Source organism: Anopheles merus, unplaced genomic scaffold, assembly GCF_017562075.2.
Source record: "Anopheles merus strain MAF unplaced genomic scaffold, AmerM5.1 LNR4000623, whole genome shotgun sequence".
NCBI classification, from domain to species: Eukaryota; Metazoa; Arthropoda; class Insecta; order Diptera; family Culicidae; genus Anopheles; species Anopheles merus.
The window spans coordinates 1-12100 of NW_024428203.1; the positions used below are offsets into that span (position 1 = coordinate 1).

Here is a 12100-nt window from a genome sequence, read left to right on the forward strand (position 1 = left end):
ATGTAGCACAGTGTATAGTGGCAATATATTTTTTTTTTAATGTGCCGAAATCTGTCTCGAGTTTTGGGTTCTCACACACACACGCACACACACAGCGCGGGGGAAAGCAACCGTCCGCTCTACCATGCCGCGATCCCCCACCCCACCGGCGCTTTGGATGATGATGATGCGCTACAAGATAGCTGAACCAGCCTTTCTTCCGAAAGGTAGCCGTACTCGCTCGTGCGGGAGAGGGGGGGGGATTGGTGGTGGGTGCGCGCTCGCCTGCGCGCTTTCGTGGGTGCGTGCTTGCGTTCGCGCTTTCGTGGGTGTGCGCTCGCATGCGCGCGTACGTGCAAGTGTGCGTGCATGCGTGTGTGTGTTTGCGTGTGTGTGTGTGTGTGTGCGTGGCGTGTGGAAACCCAAAACGGTTGATTCTGATGCGTACATTTTCATCCACTGCGACAACAAAGTCCGTGCATTTTTTATCTCGCTACCTGAGAGACAACACAATTCTGCTAGCGGATGCAAGTTGAAACAAAACTTGAATTGAATCATACAAAAAGGATTCTGGATTTGTTTATTACGGTGCGCGTATGGTGCTGCACCTGTCCGTCCAGAATCTGGCGGCTTGTTGGCTGGGCAAGCCGGTATCATGACGCCGAGCGACCGGCACTGCCTTGGAATGGGTTCGGCTCGGGAGGTTAATGTCCTTTGGTCGAGTGCATTCCGTGCATTTGTCGCGTCACATCGGTAGCCCGGCAGCATCAAAGACAAGCCAAACTCTTCCCGGGCGTGAATGTTATGCTAATTTCTTCTATTATTATTATTATTGTTGGCGTAATAGCCAGCGCGATCATGCCGGCCATTTTAGGACTTGAGTACCACGTAGCCGGTTTTGTCAGCCCTTGCTACGGCGGACGGTTCATACGTGGTTAGAACCCACGACGGGCATGCTGTTACGATGTGCGGAATGGTGGCGGTGCCGCGGGACAGCTCCTATCTTGCGGGCAACTTGCATACTGTCACACTGTCTCCTACCCGATGCATACGCTGCAGGCATATGGAAGGATGCACCTCCACAATAAAAAAAACACCGTCATGAACCAGCGGCGGATCTACGGTAGGCGGACTAGGCGGTCGCCGAAGATCTCTAGTCTGTAGTATGCCGTATGTCTCAAGTGGAACAGAGGCCTCGTAAAAAAATAAAACAACAACAACAAGTGGACAGAGTATTAGCGATAAAGGCCCGGGAAAGATGGTCCTGTGGCTGGAGAAACATTTACCCCCCCCCCCTCCCCCATGCCGACAACAATTTTAGGGCTGTGATGATCGTAGGGGTCCCACTCCCTCCCCCCCCCGCGCCAACGATTTAAGTATACTGTTATATCTCCCAACAGCTGTACCCCCCCAGTACCCCTCCTCCCGGTCATCAGTTACCATTTACAGCGACCGTCTTTCCGCCTAGGGCACCCGATTCCCCTACTCCGTCACTGTCATGAACACCTTCCTTTCTTTGACCGGTCGATCATAACATTCCGGAAGAGCATACATTCGGCGACAGTTTTGCATACACACGCACACTCACACCCATGCGCAGGCGGCTTGGTATATCTGTGTAATCTACACCATACGAAAGCAAAAGCTTAGTGTAATAAAATTATGCTTTATGTTTAGCACGTTCAGTTCGATGGCAGGCCCCAGGACTGCCAGTGAACTTTCCAGTATGCCGATTTTACAATCAGCTTGCGTTCTAGATGCCGGCGGAACGGAATGTTGATGAAAAACAGCGCCAGGCTGAACGTGCTAATGCGAATTAGGGTTCTGCCCGTTGCACAGCAAACCCTCCAGCGTGAGCTAGCGATTCCTTGGTCATTTTTACATTGCAGCGTTTGAACTCATTGCGCTTTTTTGGTTTGATTTGTGAAAATGCAACTTCCTCGCTGCAATGTTTAGTAACGGCTTTTTAAGCGCCACAGCAACTCATGAGCATTGGCCACAAGCGAGAAAAGAGATAGCGCTATGGAGGGAAAAAGCACGGACGACGGCTGACAGCGATTGGCCGTCTGACGCACCAACACATCTAAACCTTCGACAGCGCGTTCAGGCGAGGGGTATGAGGCGGAGCCAGGGACGGGTAGCTCGACTGGCTGCTTGACAAATTTGCCGTTGGAGGGACAAAGATGGGATTATAAAATTCTCCGAACGGCATGATTTCTTCCGTCGCTTTGCGCAGCGGGAGGGCTCTAGAGCTGTGAACTTGTATCCCGCTGCGCAAAGCGATCGAAAACTTGTCAGCCACTCGCTCAATATAGCTAGAGAGCAAAAACCAATAACGATAAAGCGAGGTGAAAGGGAAAAGAGAGAAGAAAGAGAACGTGGGTGTGAACTATTTTTCGCCCATTATCATTTTTCGCCAACACGGTCGCGTACCGGAGCTTTTTTGTCAAAAAGAGACATACACATACAGCGCGCTCTCTCGAAATACCGTAAACGCTTCAACCGATCAAGAGCTTCGATCGGTTCTTCGGATGTTTCTGCTCGCTTTCTCGATCGGTTTCGGCGGAAAGCGAGCTAGAAAGCGAGCTCAAAAACTGCTCGATTTTGTTGTGCGGGATGGCGTGCGAGCCCTCGCGCGCCCTCGCAAATCGCTATAACCCGCACTAGAACTCCGGTACATGCCCGCACAACAAAATCGAGCAGTTTTTGAGCTCGCTTTCTAGCTCGCTTTCCGCCGAAACCGATCGAGAAAGCGAGCAGAAATGTCCGAAGAACCGATCGAAGCTCTTGATCGGTTGAAGCGTTTACGGTATTTCGAGAGAGCGCGCTGTATGTGTATGTCTCTTTTTGACAAAAAAGCTCCGGTACGCGACCGTGTTGGCGAAAAATGATAATGGGCGAAAAATAGTTCACACCCACGTTCTCTTTCTTCTCTCTTTTCCCTTTCACCTCGCTTTATCGTTATTGGTTTTTGCTCTCTAGCTATATTGAGCGAGTGGCTGACAAGTTTTCGATCGCTTTGCGCAGCGGGTGACCGTGATGGCGCAAAAATGATAGTGGCCGAAAAATAGTTCACACCCACGTTCTCTTTCTCCCCTCCTTCCCCTCTTCCCCATCTTTTCACCTTGCTTTATCATTATTGGTTCTTGCTCTCTAGCTACATTGAGCGAGAGGTTGAGAATTTTTCAATCGCTTTGCGCAGCGGGAAGTTTTCGATCGCTTTGCGCAGCGGAAATTGCATGGCGGGTTTACCGAACTTGCAGCAAATGGTACTTATTTGACATTTAACCCAACCTCCCGACCACGTGGTTTTCGCTAATCTTTTCGGGAATAATTCGTTAACGAATTATCCCCGAAAATATCAACGAAATACAGACCATTTTCGGGGATAGTGAACACACGTTAAGGATGAACCCATGCAAAAAAGAGCTAAAAATAGAAATGAACATTCGGATTTACTTCCTCCCTCATGCTCCCATTCATTCTCATGCACCATCCGTGATGCTACCAACCACTTCGCTTGTTCTACTTCGAATCACTTTGCCAGTTGCGCCACCATATCATTATTCATTATCGTGCTATTTACTGGTTTTGTTGTATGAAGGGGTACTGATACTAAACGAATCAAAATAAATTTATAAAACAATAAAAATAACAGATTGACTGTTTAACACGCATCCCAAATAGCCAACTCGTACTTTATAGCTGATTTGGGGCTGTTTGTGGCTGTACTTTGTGGCTCATTAAGAGATAGACGGTACTTTGCGGAACTATGGAGCTTTTTAACAGGCACATGGTACTTTTTGGAACTTTGCGGCTGATTAGCACTATCTGTAGGGTTAATGGTGGAACTTGAAGGCTTGTTAAGAAAGCGTACCGAACTTGGTGGAACTTTATAGCTTTTTAATGCATGACATCGGTACAAGGTGGCTCTTGTCAAATTGTCAAAGCTGACGCCGTCAATCATCTCGTTGCTGCTGGCCAAGCTAGTTAAGTGAATTGAAGGAGGAATATTGAGTGAAGTGATTGTGATTGTACAGTAAATTGTGTGACATTTTGTATAATTCATGAGTATTAAGGATTTAAAAATATACACATGTACACAAACAAAACAAATCATGTTGTTTATTTCATAGATGACACTTGCTTGAAAATAAAACACAAAGAAAAATAGTCCCCGGTACCCTGGTATAAGGAAGCTGCTTAAGCGCTGTTTGAAAGACCCACCTGGAACTTGGATGCTGTTTATCTACTGCAAAAGGCGAATTCAAGCAGCGATCTTTAGCATGCCAAAATTGGCTGCTTAAGCAATTTTGGCTATTTGGATTTCTAACAATGAGTAAAAGGGTCTGAACTTATTGGAGCTGGATGTTTTAAAATAAAAGAAAACTTTAAATCATTAATGAAAACAATAAAAATGGAATTGAACTTAGGTCGACTATGGTACAAACACTACACCAATAACATTTGACCACAACTACTTCATGAACATGAGTTGTTATCTTTCACTTTTAAACCCTTCAAATATAGCACAATGAACAAAGAGAAGTGTAAAAGTTCATCGATACGTGTGAGAGAGTAGGGCTGATGAATAGAAAAGGATGGCATGAGTTTGTGTTCATTCTTCTTCTTCTTTGGCACAACAACCGCTGTCGGTCAAGGCCTGCCTGTACCCACTAATGAAGTAAGCATTGGCTTTCAGTGACTTATTGTTACCATAGCAGGATAGTCAGTCCTACATATGGAGGCACGGTCTATTCGGGGCTTGAACCGTGCGCGTTTTTACTATAGGAATATGAACCGAGCTAGGTTATTGTTTGGACTTTCTGCAATATATGAATAAACTATAATATGTTTATTGGTAAGTTTTAATCCTCAGAAATACAATCATATCACATGAACGGTGCACTGTTAATTTTACAATTTCTTAACAATTATTTCGTATGAAATATGTATGTATTTCCCGTTATTGAAATTTATTTATTTAACAGCATTTATTTTGACAGCATATCCTAATATTAAACAATGCATACGTCTTGCACAATTTAGTTTTAAGATGAGTACAGCCAGCACATGGGCTGCTAAATGAGTAATTGCAGTACATACACACTGATACTTTTGCTGTGGGCAAGGTGATCGTTGGTGGTACATAGGATTTGATCTGAGATTATGTTGCTATTAAACATTTGACTTGTCTGTATTCAGTGCTGCAAGTTCGTGGTTGTGTTGTTCAATAGGAACCCCCGCCGGAAAACTGCCTTATAGGCAAAGGCGGTCAGAAAAGCAGCGCCAAGCGGACCAACCCAATAGATCCAATGTGCATTGTATACTCCATTCCATAGGACTGGTCCTAACGAACGTGCTGGGTTCATGCTCGCACCGGTGTACGGTCCCTACAAATGGTAGCGAAAAACAATGAATAATGTATTTAGCAAGTTTTGGAAAATATGATACTTACTGCCGCAACAGCTAAGGCTCCAACAGTAAAGCCAAACTTTAAGGCAACCGAATCGTGATGCTTTGCGTTACGAGGATCCCAAACACCACAGCATACCAAAATTAATACCATTGTTGCAACAATTCAATACCAACTGCCTGCATATTCGAGACAGCACTGTTCGGCTGTGTTACGCAGAATCCTGCTCCTTTTTCAAGAGCGACGTCAAACACAGATGCAGGCGTCAGCAGTTTGAGAATTCCGTAGCCCATGAAAGCACCGATACATTGTGCTGCACCATAAGCTAGAGCCATCTGAATACATGAAATAGATAAGTCGGAAATCCATGTGCAAATGTACAAATATTAAAATTTGGTTAGGTAGACATCAGTCGATACAGTAGCAGTAGTAGTGTATATGCAAGCGATGACCCGGTGACCGCAATGTAAAATAAAATCAATGATTCTAGCGAGTTTTATGAGTACAATAGTAGCATATTGTTATTAAATAATAAAATATTATACAGTAGAACGTCGATTATCCGGGGGCGGATTAACCGTCGGGCGGCTTAAACGTGCGCATAAATGTGACAGCTGTTCAAACATGCGGCGAAAATTTGCAGCGATAGTCCAGTAGGCAACCATTTTTTTGTGCAGCTTTGTAGTGTCTTGTGGTATTTTCGGAATAATTTTTGTTCATGAACAGTTGCTAAACCTATAGTTATTGATTAACATAATATTCTACTAACGATTAATCGATTAATTCAATGTGAATTAATCATGAAACTAATGAATTTTATATTTTTTATATTAATTTGATATTTCTTGGCCAATTGTCCGTGCAAATCAATTAACCGGCTACCGTCCGGTCCCGAGCTGCCAGGATAATCGACGTTCTAATGTAACTTTGAGGGTAAATGAGGCAACATTAGAAGTGTATTAGCAGGGATGATAAAAAAGTCAGTTAAGTTTAAAATAATTTATGTCCATTGAATACAACGAATGAATTACACCATTTTCGAGCCCAAAGAAACAATGTTAAGCTACTTTTGAACATTGTTCAACTATATATAAACATTTGACGTTTAACTGAAAAACTTATGCTTTTCTGAATTTTGTTCAAACCTAAGTAAACAAGTGATACCTCTAACTTTACCCATTTTCTGTATAGAGTTTAGACATTTGTATGTGACTTCATTTGCAAAAATAGTTTGAATTTATTTGTCAATTATTTATCCCGATACCATCAAGACTCATAATTGACATTTAAATTAGTACAAAATCAAATTAAACGAAGTTCAAAAAAATTTTTTTTTGCACAATGATCATCAGGTGGATTTAAAAATATCTGGTGGTGGACTCTAGTGCATTTTGACAATTCGTCACTTGACGTAAGGTCCCCAGGATTCAAAGTTTGTTTACATTTATTAAATTTGTTCATATAATTAATTTAGCCCATTTTTTCGATTAAATTTTCTTTAAACATATATTTTGGACTTTGCGAGTTCTTATTTCACATTAAAATAAAGATTAAATTGTGTTATTTCGTGTTATTCCGTGAATTTTTTCAATAATTCATTGTGTTTTCGACATTTTTGATGATAAAAACTAAGAAATCATTATTTTTTTCAATTTCCACAGTAATTCCTCATTATCTACGAGCAGCATGGACATTTTACGTGAGATTAGAACTATTACTCTCATGATTTTAAATTTCGTCCTTAAAAAAATCATCAAATCTTTTGTTTGTAAATCTCATTTTTTCGATAAAATCAATAGACACACAAAAATGCACATAATAACAAAGACGTAAAGTCCCTCAACTAAGGCGACCCCCCAAAGGCTCTAATCCACCATCTGATATTTTTGATCCACCTTGGTTGCGATTGAATAATATTCATAAAGGCATCAGTATTTCAGTTAGACGTCAAATGTTCATAGTAGAAAAATGTTCAATAGAAGATTATCATTGTTTATTCTGGCTCGAAAACGGTGTAAAACGTGAAAAAATATCAAGAACAATGCTCCTACCTTGGTTGAAACCAACTCGTAAACCCATGCAGCTGCCGTAACGGCAGGGTTAAGGTGAGATCCAGATACACATCCAAATATTTGTACGATGATCATCACTATTAATCCAAAGTTAATGCACAGTTCAAAGTGGGAAGGTGTATGACCAAGTCCGGACACACATCCCATGCATCCTAACATCACCAACAGTCCTGTGCCAATCAGCTCGGCAAGAAAAACAGAAAGGTTATCAAGCGTAGATTTTTTCATCGTGCTTGTCTGTAATATTTTTTGTAGAAAATAAGGAGAAATGTTTAGAAATTCATAAATAAATAATAAAACAAAACAAAAAAATAATATATATATATATATATATATATATATATATATATATATATATATATATATATATATATATATATATATATATATATATATATATATATATGTTGCTCTTAATGCGATGAAGGGTACTCTTGATGAAAGGTTTCACTGTATTATAATTCAATAACTAATTCAATTAGATTACTTTTAGCCCGGCCCGTCATCTAGTCGACATCTCGTATGACTTTACAACAGGTCCGTCTCGGGTTCAAACCTCGTATGGACCGTGTCTTACATATGTAGGACTGATTATCCTGCTATAAGTAATCAACAAGTCACGGGCTGTTAAGCACAATGTTACATGCAGGCCCTGTCCAGCAACGGTTATTTTGCCAAAGAGGAAGAGTAAGAAGAAGGTCACATTTACATAGATTGAAACGGTAATATGTGTGAATATGTACCATAAATAACACTTTAATGAGCTGTGACAGTGACAAATGTATCCTATGGAACAAAGATTCTATAAGACTCAACTTAAATGACTTATTAAATATTATTTAACACTAGGTTTAGGGGCGTCTCTTATATACGTATCTTTACGGACACCCGTCAATTTGACATGTGAATAAAAATATGTAGTTAGATTGATTAGTGTTAGATTGGTTAATAGATTGGTTCATGAAAAAAAACTATTTAATTAAAATTATGAATCGTTTAACATGTTTTGGTTTCCATAAAAAAATTATGCACAATGCTATAGTCGTTATTGTTTAACCGAACACATGAACCGATATCTTTTCGATGCCACATTTTGACCGATGTCCGCGGGAGTTTCAAAAAAACACGAGGAGTAAGTTGATCAGCAATTCCGTTTGAGGCCACTTTATTCAAATCATTTACGAAGATTTTTTAATGATAATAAAGGCCTTATTAGACGGAGGAAAATACTGTCATTTCTCGATTGGCATTTATCTGTCAAACTTAGACTTGTTCTGTCACCTTTCACATTTATTATTTAATTCATTGATTTTATTGGCTTTATCCGAAAAAATCATTCGCTATTTCCCATTTTTGTTGTTTTTATTCATCATTATAAAGAAATTCAATACGCTCTATCGTCATTGACAGCAAAAATCCATTCTAGGGGAAATCGGATTTGAGCATGCCGAATTCCGATTTTCCGACTGGCATCTATCGCTCAAACCCTGTTTGAAGGATAGATTCCAATATCGAATGACAGTATTTTCCTCCGTCTAATAAGGCCTTAAGTGGTATATAGTTCACTTTCATCCCTACATTACTTTTAATTTGACAGGTCATATTTCAATTTGACAGGTTCTGTAGAGATAGGTTTACCACATATGTATCTGAAAATTTATGAAAGTTATGAAAATAAAATTTATGCTACAAACTCATAGTATGTTATGATAAATTTACGAAATGTTAAAAGGTATTTTAAGTACAGGCAGTCCCCGAGATACACGGTTAATGGGGACCGAAAACGGCCGCAAAATACCGCGTAACTCGAATTTCCGCGTAAGTCGAATCTCGTCGATTTCCAGCTAAAATATCACTAATTTACGTGTAATGCAAGTGCAAGTAGGGGGCGGTTTTAGTCACTTTATGAATTATTTGATATGGTTCTGACTGAATATAACAGTTTTAAACCATTTGAAATTGTTTTTAATATTCGATCAAAACGGAAATTATTTGGCAATTTATTGATGTGTCAAATCAGTACAATTTGCTCAAAGAATTGTCAAATTTAGAGAACCGCGTATCTCCGAATCCGCGTATAAGAGGTACCGTGTATCTCGGGGACCGCCTGTATTTCACATCAAAGTTTAAATTCCGTTAAATTGATGGGTTCCGTAAACCTAGTGTTAATATCAATATTGCGTTATATGACGTGACACTAATAGCACTTGACAATCTATGATATAAATTTATCAGATAAGCTATATCAGATTGAGTAGTAATTTTCGCTACAGTCATAGATGTTGTTTAATTGACCAATAAAAGAATATGAATATGCTTATGTGAGCCTCCTTTTAAATAAATGTGAAATATGTTTAAAAAATTTAAACTAATTACTTATAGAAGTTTTATCTTCAATAAGTGATAAAACATTTTTCTACTTGGGTTTGCTGTAGAATATGCGTACAAATTAATTTTAGCATATGCATCTAGAAGCTACAGCAGTCAAGGAGACAGTGTTTATTAAGATAAACGCTAGTTAAACATGGATGTTAATGACAATCACATGGTTTCAAGGTAGCACTGTATCTCTAGTAGAAGTAGTTGAAATTTACCTTACCGTAAGCTTCCCTTTATAAGGCCTTTAGATGGAGCAGGCCTTTCGATGGTTTGCGTGTAATGTGTCTTTTTACCTGTTTATCTATTCATTTCATTCCGGTCTGATGTGGTTTATATTGTTACGTCAGCGGAGGGTAAAACATGCTCAAGTGGTTAAGGGCTTCACGATAAGGTTTCTCGAGCATGGGATTTGTTGATTATGTTTTATCGAAGTTTAAAACAGGAAAAATCAAATCATGGTCCAATGTGTTATCAGTTTTGTTATCAGAACTTGATAAATAGAACAACAACAATCCTGATTAAATGAATGGTCTTTGAACGTACCCATCAGTGTGAGCATTGCTTAGTTGCGGGTTGAATAATTGAACTAAGTAGAACATCCGTATGGTACGTTTTTGCTTGCTTGATTGATTTTGCTAGGGTTGTATAGGGCCTACTGTCCTCAGCTTATGTGTTACACGACCTTCAAGGATAGATTCGATGGTTTGATCAGCAATATCATTCTGATGTTTCTTATGACGGCTAGTCCCGAAAAGTTTGAGTTTTTATTTAAGAGTAACCTGGGATAGCGATACCTGACAATGTAGTGTAGTCGCTGTTGTTTTTTATCGTGCACAATAAAAAAACACGCTGGACAACAAACGGAGCCGGATCCTTTACCTTTATGATTAAGAGAAGAACATATTTTACAGATGTTTAATACATTCTGAGAATGTGGATGTTAGAAGTGGAGAGAATGCTGCCACGTTTATTGAAGCTAGAACCGGATAGTTCGGTATTGATTAAGAGAGCTAGAGTCAGATATGAATAAACACGATACAACAATGTAGCAATTGTTTATGACTTTGTAAAGAATCAAAATCATACAGTAAAGAACAACTTAGCGTTTTTTTAATGATTGGTGTTATTTTATTTAAAAATAACTCAAATATGTCAAACATTGCATAATGTCTTGTTGCAAAATGATTTAAACAAAAAATCTTAGCATAGATTTAATCAGCTTTAAATTTCAATTAGTTAAAACATAATTAATTGAGAACATGTTATTTGCCTGTATTCATGCCGGCATTTTCCGATTGAACAGGAGAAAGGAAGACACATTTTTACGCGAGTTTTTGGTATTAATGCACGTTTTTCTTGATGGTTCGATGTCGGTGTTTGAATTTCATTTAATACCGGAAATAAGAAACGTAGTGCCTAAACGGTTATACGTTTAGGAGGGGTTGAGTGTGTTTTTAAATACACCAATCTCAAACGAACTAACGTTCTCGCGCCTTTGCTGGCATTGGTTCACTATCGCATGGCCTTTTTACCCTGGGGTCATCAACAAGCAAACATTGTGGCTATGTGAAAGTGTAAATAGCTGGCACACTGGTAGCAATAATCACGCGCGCATCCGTAAACTGATCGAATTGTAATTGTATAAATTCGTTTACTCGTACATATCGATGCTAACGTTGTATGAAATCAATGTAATTACCAACGGTAATAAAGTAATGCAGGATCATTAATATGATAGACCTGAACGTGTTTTAATTCTTCTTAATTGAGATAATCTACTATATCTCAAGATTATAATTTATATATGTATTTATCTTTGCGTAGTATAACACATAATTTGAGTTGAAAAAAAACTTGATACACTTGATGTGTTTGTTGGATTTCAAAATAAACTGACGTTACAAAACTCACCGTTTAAGGAACAAAAGGAAATGCCTCCCAGTAAAGATAGAACTTCGCAAAAAAAAAAACTGGATGCTCTGAGATTAGAAGTGATGCAACTAGGAGCCGTCGATGTGTTCCGATGACTTACGGTTGAGACTGTAAACGTGTTGGACGCTACGAGTAAACTGATAGCTGTCGTCACACGATCCCACCGAAAACCTCAAACGGTTCGCTGATAAGTGTTGGTACCACTTCATTTCTACCGGGTGTGTTCAGCGCCATTGCATGACGAGCATGGCATGGAAGGCAAGGTACTACTTACTACGCGATCCTAAGAGTCTTTCTAAGAGCAGATAGTTTTCCACCTTTT

At 39.5% G+C, this 12100-nt stretch overlaps 1 protein-coding gene across 1 annotated transcript; it reads right to left on the reverse strand.

Annotated features, from left to right (window-relative positions):
* Window positions 1-4829: 4829 nt before the first annotated feature.
* Window positions 4830-11911, reverse strand: LOC121602789 (aquaporin-like). The gene is given in 6 exon segments (XM_041931556.1): window positions 4830-5222; window positions 5225-5372; window positions 5438-5559; window positions 5562-5730; window positions 7447-7704; window positions 11758-11911. Coding segments are annotated over 5 exon segments (753 nt in total). The 5' UTR covers window positions 7696-7704; window positions 11758-11911; the 3' UTR covers window positions 4830-5157.
* Window positions 11912-12100: the final 189 nt, after the last annotated feature.